The sequence below is a fragment of the Cotesia glomerata genome, linkage group LG2 (genome assembly GCF_020080835.1).
Source record: "Cotesia glomerata isolate CgM1 linkage group LG2, MPM_Cglom_v2.3, whole genome shotgun sequence".
Lineage (NCBI taxonomy): Eukaryota > Metazoa > Arthropoda > Insecta > Hymenoptera > Braconidae > Cotesia > Cotesia glomerata.
In genome coordinates, this window is record NC_058159.1 from 19,274,209 (window position 1) to 19,284,529 (window position 10,321).

The 10,321-nt window shown below is 28.6% G+C and overlaps 2 protein-coding genes across 2 annotated transcripts; one reads left to right on the forward strand and one right to left on the reverse strand.

The window, feature by feature from the left end:
* The first annotated feature begins 49 nt into the window (after nt 1–49).
* Nucleotides 50–2,800, forward strand: LOC123259862 (pyruvate dehydrogenase E1 component subunit beta, mitochondrial). The gene is made up of 5 exons (XM_044720633.1): nt 50–339; nt 462–524; nt 911–1,117; nt 1,799–2,429; nt 2,515–2,800. Exons 1-5 carry the CDS (start codon nt 331–333, stop codon nt 2,664–2,666), a joined length of 1,062 nt encoding a protein of 353 aa, XP_044576568.1. The 5' UTR covers nt 50–330; the 3' UTR covers nt 2,667–2,800.
* Nucleotides 2,801–2,908: 108 nt separating this feature from the next.
* On the reverse strand, nt 2,909–6,019 carry LOC123259861 (acidic fibroblast growth factor intracellular-binding protein). Its single transcript, XM_044720632.1, has 6 exons — nt 5,686–6,019; nt 5,406–5,607; nt 4,461–4,688; nt 4,176–4,403; nt 3,849–4,103; nt 2,909–3,360 (listed from the first exon to the last, which is right to left on the reverse strand). The coding sequence occupies exons 1-6, from the start codon at nt 5,768–5,770 to the stop codon at nt 3,282–3,284; spliced, it is 1,077 nt and encodes a 358-aa protein (XP_044576567.1). The 5' UTR covers nt 5,771–6,019; the 3' UTR covers nt 2,909–3,281.
* Nucleotides 6,020–10,321: the final 4,302 nt, after the last annotated feature.

Here is a 10,321-nt window from a genome sequence, read left to right on the forward strand (position 1 = left end):
GCTATTATAATAGCTATTCTCTAGAGAACTCAAACTATATATACACAATATATATTATACTAGGCCAAAAACCATTAACGTTTCTGATTTTACACATTGCATTATTATATCGGACCCGAGCAATTTACTCTTATATACAAGAATTTAGAACCGAAGACACCCGAAACTGATTCTCTACTCAGTGCAATACATAATTTAGATTATATCTGATTATATACATATAAAAGTATAATAGACACGTATATAAGTAGAGTCAATTTTGTAATTCAGGTAAAATTTTAGTTAACGAAAAAAGATAAGTTACTGACCATCTCATTCATAGGAACTACCATGCTTACGGTAAAAAGATTTATTAAGACACATCAAAGTAATAAAGAATATGATTATTAAATAAAAAAATTCGCATGATATTTTTATCATGATAATAATAGATTTAATAATAAATGGCTTTGTATTTTCAGTCGGCCGTTCGAGGGATCGCAAAACGATCTTTTTCTACTTCAAAATGGGCTACCGCACAGCAGGTTAATATTTATTTATACAAATTTTCTTTATTAGAACTAACCTAGCTTTTAGTTGAGCTAATTTTTTTAAAATCAAGATATTCCAATAATGAATTAACTCCAATGATCTAAATGTCTTATATTTTTCAATGATTTTTTTATTGCATTTAATTCTTAGAGTGATTCTGTATACTAGTGTATATATTGCGAATACATTTTTTTTTGTTCAGGTTTTATATAAAATATATATGCAAACAAAATTTTATAAATGATTAGCTAACTATGTTCTAATACGCAAGGACGACAAAGGTCATGTGGTTGATCATACAGTCCATAAATAATCACGTAATCGTAAAGGAATTGTCAAAGATTTATTGAAAATAAATTTTTTGAATTAATTTTTCCAGATGACTGTCAGAGATGCTTTAAATTCAGCCCTGGATGAAGAAATGGAACGAGATGAACGAGTATTTTTGATGGGCGAAGAAGTTGCTCTTTACGATGGTGCTTATAAAGTTTCTCGGGGCCTTTGGAAAAAATACGGTGATAAACGTGTAATTGATACTCCAATTACTGAGTCTGGATTTGCTGGTCTTACGGTTGGAGCAGCTATGGTAAAATATCATTTACTGTAATGGAAATAATACCCGGGAAAATATTTTTTAGATCTTGCTAGATCTACATTGGCCTTATTCAATTTACATGGATTTTATTTCATCAACAGATCCAGTATAATCAAATTAAATAATCGCAAATCTAAAAAATATTTTCCATGAATGATAATAATATTATTGAAATCAAGAAAATTTTTATAAAGTATATTTAATATTTAGAAATTTCTTTTATTTTATTTGCCTATACTGGCAAATTATTATAATCATAGTGAAAAATCAATTATAACAGTCATTCGTGACAGGATTACAAAAACCTTCTAGGTTTATTTTTGAATAAAGTTTTTTATTTTACTTAAAAAAAAAAATAAAATAAAATAAAATACACGTTGATATCTTGGACAGAAATTGCCAAAAACATGATTAAGAATTTAAATTTCAGTTGATCCAAATTCGACCATAACAGAAATTAATGTAACAGATAGATTTTAAGTTTTCCGATTAAGTCAAAATATAGTTGACAGGATGTCTAAATGTTAGTGATTTAATTCTTAATATTAATTCGTTTTTCAGTTTTCTATGGTTTCACTATTATTATTATCATTACTTATTATCATAGGCACGATTAACTAATAACAAAAATTAATTTTTACAAATAAAAAAAAATAAACAAATAATTTATAGGCTGGATTACGACCCGTGTGTGAATTTATGACTTTCAATTTTGCCATGCAAGGAATTGATCAAATAATAAACTCAGCTGCTAAAACATTTTATATGTCTGCGGGTAAAGTAAATGTACCAATAGTATTTCGGGGACCTAATGGTGCAGCCGCAGGTGTAGGTGCTCAGCATTCTCAATGTTTTGGAGCTTGGTACGCACATTGTCCTGGTTTAAAAGTTATTTCTCCTTACAATAGTGAAGATTGTAAGGGTTTACTAAAAGCTGCCATTCGTGATCCTGATCCAGTAGTATTCTTGGAGAATGAACTTCTTTATGGTGTTCAATATCCAATGTCAGACGAGGCAATGTCGAAAGACTTTGTTCTACCTATTGGTAAAGCTAAAATCGAACGGCCAGGTAAACATATCACTTTAGTAGCACATTCCAAAGCTGTTGAACTTGCCCTGGAAGCTGCCAACGAGCTTGCTGGTAAAGGAATAGAAGCTGAAGTTATCAATTTACGATCACTTAGACCTTTAGACACGGAAACTATTCTCAAATCAATAGCAAAGACCCATCACCTTGTTTCTATAGAACAAGGATGGCCGACGTGTGGCATTGGTGCAGAAATTTCTGCGAGAATTATGGAGAGTAAGTTTTTAATAAACAATTATTATTGCTCATTTGTGTGTATTTCTTTTTGGAGTAAGGATTAAGAAAAATCAATTGATTCTAGGCGAAGCATTTTACCATCTTGATGCACCGGTTATACGTGTTACGGGCGCTGATGTTCCAATGCCATACACCAAATCATTGGAAGCTCTGGCTCTTCCACAGTCCCAAGATGTTGTTAAAACAGTTATAAAACTTTTAGGTGCATCGCAGTAGCAAAATTATATAGAAAAATGAAAGGATTAAATAATCGTTCATTTATCCAAATTAATTTGGTGTTCTCATTGTTTGATTATTTTTTCCTTTTGCTATAAGGAACTAATAAATGAAATATTTCTTTCAGTAGAAAATTAGTAATCCAAAAAATTCAATTAGTCATAGATGAATACAATCAACATGCACTTTGACAATGATAATAATTAAAATTTCATCTTTGGATTCAAAGTGTACTGAATTAGTTAACATTTTAATTTAATTTATTCGTAATAATTTTCATTTAGTGAAGGACGTCATTTACAGTTCTTTTTGTTATCAATTGATTGTGTCAAGCTAACAGAAAAACGTGTCTAGCTCGCAATCTTGAATAGGAAATTATAAAAATACATTTCAATGATATAACAATGTAGTTTTGTGAATACTGATTATGGCATAAAAGAAACATACGGAGATGTGCCACACGTTACCGAATATTTATTACAGAAAAAAAAAAAAAAAAAAAAACAAAAAAGTAATTAAGAAATAAATTGTAATATACATCATTTATCGACTTTCTTCTTTTTCTTCATCCTCTTGTACAGTAATGACGTCTTCATTGCAGACGTAAATTAGTTGTCATGGATGGTACATTCGCAATAAACAGCTCGTAACAACTTTCATATATCGTTCAAATGCGTCTCGCAGTGTACCTTCTCTATATAAAAAATGAATATAAAAATATATTATGAGGCTATCAGGAAAAATTAAAAATATTGACATTGTTTTTTAAAACGTCTTACTTAAACAAATAAATTTTAAGTAAATTATAGTTTATACTTTTATATTGAAAATTATTATACGGACAAAAACATCAATTATTCAAAAGGACTTAAATATTTCTAACAAATTATCAAGTATTATTTACAAAAATTCAAATTACAATCGAACTTGATTACAAGACTACTTAAAAAACGTAAAATGACTATATTTATTATATTTTTTACAAGAAAAAAATGTATCACTCAACAGAAAACTAGCTAAGGAAAATATTTCGAATAAATTTTAACCAATGAAGAAGTATTGTAATTTGTAGTCTTATAAAGAGATCCAACTATAATAATAATTTTTTACTTCACTTTTTTCGATAATTTTGACTTAAAAATTTTGTCAACATTATTAGAAAGTTTAATCACTCATATTTACCTCAAAACATCCATATCGAGCGCACATTGTGTATAAGCATTTAAAAAATTTTTTAAGTCTGTATGCGACCAATTTACTTGGCGCCATGGTTCTATACATCGTTCTACTAGTTCCAGGAAGAAAAATCTTAATTCTCTTGAACGATGTAGATTACAACCAATTCCCAACAAAGCTCGAGAGTAATTACGAAAGTTTGAATCTAACTCTTGAAACATCTTTTCTAAAAGAGTTGGCTTCAACTTTATACATACCAAACTACAATTTTTATCATATTTATAATCAATATCAGCTATGTAATAGTATCAATTTAATAGTTTAATTACTTACTACTTATGATGTTTGTCATTTTCTAACAGTACTCTACACTCTGACAGCTCCACGAGAAATTCTCTATCTAAATCTGTATCGAAATATTCTGAGCCTGTATAGCGGTAGGTCCATGACGACATCATAATATTTGCACAATGATAAAGGTCCGGAAATGTTAAAAATTGTAATTTTCGTTTGCTCATTTCAAATCTTAAACAAGCTATAAATACTACTGCTGCATACCGTCTGCAAAGGAAAAAACATTTCAATAATTACTCATTGTTATAGTTAATCAATACTTACTTAGCTAAATCATCCGGAAGCAAGAAATGTTGTTTTATGTTAGTGACTAGAGAACCAGATAAGTCTTCTACAGATTTGAAAACTCTTTTAACATTGTCATATTGTCTTCGACAACTTTTTAATGTAATTCCTGTTTTCTCAGCCACTTCATCCAAGTCTTTTCTACTTTTGGAAGTTAATTTTTTACCTAATATTTCACGGATTACACAGTCATCGAATTCATAGTACCTGGAATCATAAAAGTAATAATTGTAAGGATTCATCTAAATTTAAATAATTATGGTGAAAAAGCTTTTAATGGATTAATCGACAAATTTTCTATTAAATTGAAGCTCAAATTATTTTATTGTCTTAAATCAGACTATAATTCTTTTTTTTGAATACGATTAAAAATATTATATCATTGATGGTCTTTAAAATTTTACTTGTTAAAGTCTAGGTTTTCAATAACTTAGCTTTTTGTTTTTATTTTTATTGCAGAAAAGTGAAAATTAATAAATAATTTTTTTATATGAATGTTTTCACTTTAAAAATTGAATTTAACTTCATGTTAAAGAAATTTTAAGTTGAAAATTTTTTAAATAATTTCACAGACCCATGAATAAGTTATATTGGAGCTCAAACTGTAATGGATCGTTATAGTTTTTTCTTTGGCTGAATGTGACTCTTAAGTCAGAATTAAGGGTTTATCGATAAAATTCTGAGAAAATCTATAAAAACCGCTTTGTTTTTTGTTTATCATATTCCACAGTAATATGAAAATACGAACTTATTACTGAGTAAAAAATATTATTCTTGAATGCATTAACTGTATTTTATGTATAAAAAATTAAAAGATTATTCTTCTTCTTTTGAAAATTAATAGATATTTTTTACTTGAATATAGTTATAATTTTAAAATATTTAAAGCGTTTGCACTACAAATGAATATTAAAAATAGTTTACATTTCTATCAACATTTGACTAGTTTGTGGTTCAATTTGAAACGCTAATTGTTCACTAGCTAATTTCATTGGTGTGTGAATTAATCTTTCAAGAAGAGAATAAGTACGGTAATGATCTAATATGTCAGATGCTACAAGCTCAATTGGAGCATTTGTTTGTTGGCATATTCCCCGTTGATTTAGAAGAGAAACTGCATCACTAGCTGTAATTAGAAATATTATTTTAAATGAGAGTAGTTGGTAATAAGTAATAAAAGAAGAAATGGAAAGAAAATTCTTACATGAATACCCATCAACCCAAAGTTGATACACTTCGGGATCTACTAGTGTGTAGTTGCTAATAAACACGTCAACATCGGATAACATTTTTGCTTTTTTAATTAGAACAAGAGTTTTGAAATCTTAGCTATTTTATTGATAAATCATGTATAACTGCAAATATGTATTGAATCTTAGATCAAATAAATTTATTTATCGTTTTATGACATAACACTGACAATTTCATTGCTTATCGTGTCAAATAACAAAATTCAGTCCTTGTAGTTTTTTTATTTAAATTAAATAAACGCTGAATAAATTATTTCATAAATAAATTCAGTGGAAATGCTAACACACTGAAATTTTAATTAATATTAAAATACATTTTTAGGACTGATACTCCATGGACTATAAATAAAAATATTTACTAAGGTTAGCTATAACGCAGTCACGCCGAAGGCTCATTATATACACAAGCCGAACATACCCGAAGAAAACTCTTACGATTATGTTTTATGTTAGTATTCCTGATTATGAAGCATTTGCTCTTGCTCTATGTTATGTAGTATCTATAATCTATATAATTTTGTTGATGTTGATTCGTGTTACATATTATTCCACATTGTTACACATAATTGTAAAATTAGAGTTAATAAAGTGGGGTAGCCACTGTGACAGCCGAAAAAAATGAGAGATTTTCGGGATTTTTTTTTACCGGGAAAATAAAGTAATATCAGGATTGTTTTTCATTTATTTTATTGAGCGTACATCCAACAATATTTACATGAATTTTTATTAAAAATTTACGTGAATTTTTATTAAAAAATATTTAATTGTCTTAAAGTACTAGCAATGATCACTCCATGTATCTGTATATCTATAATCACAAATATAGGTATACAAATACATGGAGTGATCATATACTGGTACATGATCATCTATTGGGGCTTTTACCTTATATGAAGAATAATGTTTCTAAGGTTGGAATAATATAAAAAGTCTTGTTAATAAACAACTTCATTTACATATTTTGTATTTGTCCCACCAGTCACAAATGCCTGTCCCACCAGTCACAATAAAAAAAATTTTTAACTTCCCGCTAAGAACATCGAAGATTTTCGAAAAATCGGGAAGTTATTGGTTTTACCCCGTTTTGCAAAAATCGAGGTTTCAACAGATCTCGACGTTTTGAAGCCCTAAGAAGCTTTCCTGACTATTTTCACGATAATGTCCGTACGTCTGTGTGTGTGTCTCTGTGTCTGTGTGTGTGTGTGTGTGTGTGTGTGTGTGTGTGTGTGTGTGTGTGTGTGTGTGTGTGTGTGTATGTATGCATATATGTATGTATGTAAACCTCATAACTTCTGAACGGCTTAACCGCTTTGATCGCAGTTGGTGTCATTCGAAAGGTCTTCGCCAAACTTTGATTTCTTATAAGTTGGAACCGATTCGGGCCAGTAGATTTCGAGAAATTGCATAAAAAGTGAAAAAAAAGTTGTTTTTTTTCATTTTTTTTTTACATATCTCCGAATTGGCTGAACCGATCGACCTCAAAAACTAATCAGCTCTTAACCTTGAAAACCCGCATCGATCGCCACCTAGAGCGTCAGAATCGGTTGATGCGTTCGTGAGATATCGTTGTCGAAAAAAATCGAAAAAAGTGTTTTTTTGTAATAACTCCGAAATTTTTCATCAGATCAATTTTTTTTGTTCTAAATTTTTTAAAGAGCTCAAAAAACTACATCGATCGCCACCAACCGCGTGAAAATCGGTTGATTAATTCAAAAGTTACAGCAGTTTGAAAATTAAAAAAATCGTGTTTCATCGAATTTTGATAAGACTTTGGAGCTCGAAGAGCATAGCAAAGCTATCTCTTCGAGCTCGGAGAGCTCCAAATAACACATAAATTGTATTTTTGAGCTCGAAGAGCTCAAAAACGTCATAAGTGCAATTTTAAGCGCCTAGGTATGGAATTAGCGGGAAGTTGCAGGGATGGCCTTCAGGGTCAACTGTTTTTCTAATTTTTTTAATTGTTTCTACGTAGGTAATCAGTCTAATTCTTTATTATATTGAATATTTGTAGGATAAACTTTGTATTGAGAAGGAAGTATTTTTTAAAAGTTTAGTGGTCGAACTGAAATTCGGCTTTAAGTATACCGTGGTAAGAGAGAAGGATTTTTCGATGTCTCACCAGTCACACTTAATCAAATGATAATTACGAGAAACTTAAAAAGTAATCGAGGTTTTTGACAAAAGGATGTTGTTAATTAGTTATTCCTCTATATTATAAGATAAATGTTACTATAGTATATGTTTCAGTCACATAATTATAACTTATAATTGATGGAATTCCAGAGTCAAATGTCTCACCAGTCACTATGGAATGCCCTAATATGTGTAAACCTCTCATAAATTTTTAGCGGCTTGACCGGTAAAAACGCTGTTTAAGAAGATAATAATCTTCTCGATAGTAATTCTATGTCGATAGAGTTATTGCATTTAGTTTTTATGAGAAAATGAACCATTTTAGCTCAGTAGATTTTGAGAAATTTAAAAAATAAAATTTATTCACAATAACCCGAACTACTGTATTGATTAATTCCGAAATCCCATCAGTTTTTACTCTAAAAAAAAAAAAAAAAAAAAAAACAACGCCTAATGCCGCGAAGGGCTTAAAAAACGATTCATTTGTTCGATTAATATTATAAGTTATAGAAAATATTGCAGTTAAAAAATTTCTACGAATTTGGTATTTTAAAATACAATAAGATTCTGATGAATTCGATGTCGAAAAAGAGAGAGAGAGTAAGCTATTTTTGTTCTCTTTTTTACTCGCTCACCAGTACACAATTAAAGAAAGGCAAGGATAGCTTCCCCTCTCTCTCTCTTTTCATTTCGAATTTATAGGTGTTTTATAGAATTTTTTGAATCTTTAAAATAATCATCAAAGAACCCAATTACTTAGTAATTTGTATCTTTTCAAGTATTTAGAGCTTGAAAGCAGTTCATGTCACGATTTGAGTTTAAAGTTAATTTTTTAAGTCTGACTTAAGAAGTTACGTACACTGATAGAAGGATTTATTTGTATTAAAAAAATATTTGTTAATAGTTAACAAATCATTTATTAGAGACCATTTTTTAGTATCAAACAAATATTTCTTAGTATTTAAAATGATTTGTTTGTATTTAATAAATCAGATATTCATTTATTAAATATTAATAAATCTTTTTAAATACTAAGAAATATTTGTTAAGGACTAAAAAGTGGTCTCTAATAAATGATTTGTTAAATATTAACAAATATTTTTAACTATAAACAAATCCTTCTATCAGTGTAGATAAGAAAAAGGATACATTTATTTATTCGTTTGTAAAGTTAGCATTGACCGACACTATTAATAATTGCTATAAATCTATTCAAGCAACAAAATTCTAATTAGAGCAACTAATTAGCAACAAATTTAATACCACAAACAAATTTTGTTGCTTAAATAATGACCAAGATACTGATAGTCAATGCTGAATTGTGTCAATGCTAACTTGACAGACGTTCTATTGGTTTAGAAAATTTTAATTATTTTAACAAAACCGAAAAAAATATATATATTTCTTTTATCGGCATTAAAAATGAAATTTTTTTTTTTACTAAAAAATGAAAATAAGAAAACAGAAATTTCAAACTCAAAAATCCTGAGAACGCTTAAATCATTTTTAGGCAAGAGAGTTAAATATTTGACATATTTTTTATCGTAATATCATTCTTTTTTTAATTAATTAATTAAATTTTGTATTAAGTTCTTGAAAATTTATAATTTATAATTGTGAACTTATAGTTACTTCACACTAAAAAACATAAAATGTAAACTTATCGTTAGTGAACATTTTTTTCTAATTTCTCAGGTGCGCATTATACATGACTACACTATGGATGTCTTTACAGGATCAACACACCTTCTAGTTGAGATCAATATTTGCATTCTGGTCGTAAATTCAAGTAATGTTTATACTGTATATAATAATAATATTTTTATATGCATGTAATTAAATCAAAATTGATCAATTGAATGTTAATATTATGTTGTTATTTCATTTATAAAATTTGCAAACTTTAAAGAACCCAGGTATTGATTTTGATTATGAAAAGGGCGTGGGCAGGATTTTTTTTTCTTATAACAGATTTTACTTATGACCGTGCAATGCTGATTAATCGAAATTTAATGTATACAATCATTGTTCGACTTTTTTAGTTAGAAAAAAAATATCAAAGTAAATTGATATTATCAATTATGGCTATCACTGAAATTGATAATGATATATTATAACCTTTAGTTAAATCCTCGATTGCTTATTTACCCGATAAAAATTTTTTTTCGGAAGGCCCGAAGAATATAAGTACGCTCACACGAAAATGGGAGTTTTTACCATTTTTGCTTAGGGAAAATTCTTCCGATAACACAGCAAATTTTTATAAGTCATAAGAAATATTCCAATACAACATAGTAAAATTTCCAGTGCTATCATAGGAATTATTTTTCTCCTTTGACATAATAATTTTTGCCAGCATTAGAAGAACAACTAGGTAACATAGGTGAAATTCGGATGTTTATATAGGAATTTCGACTATGTTAACTTAGGAATAATTCGCACGGCAACATAGGAATT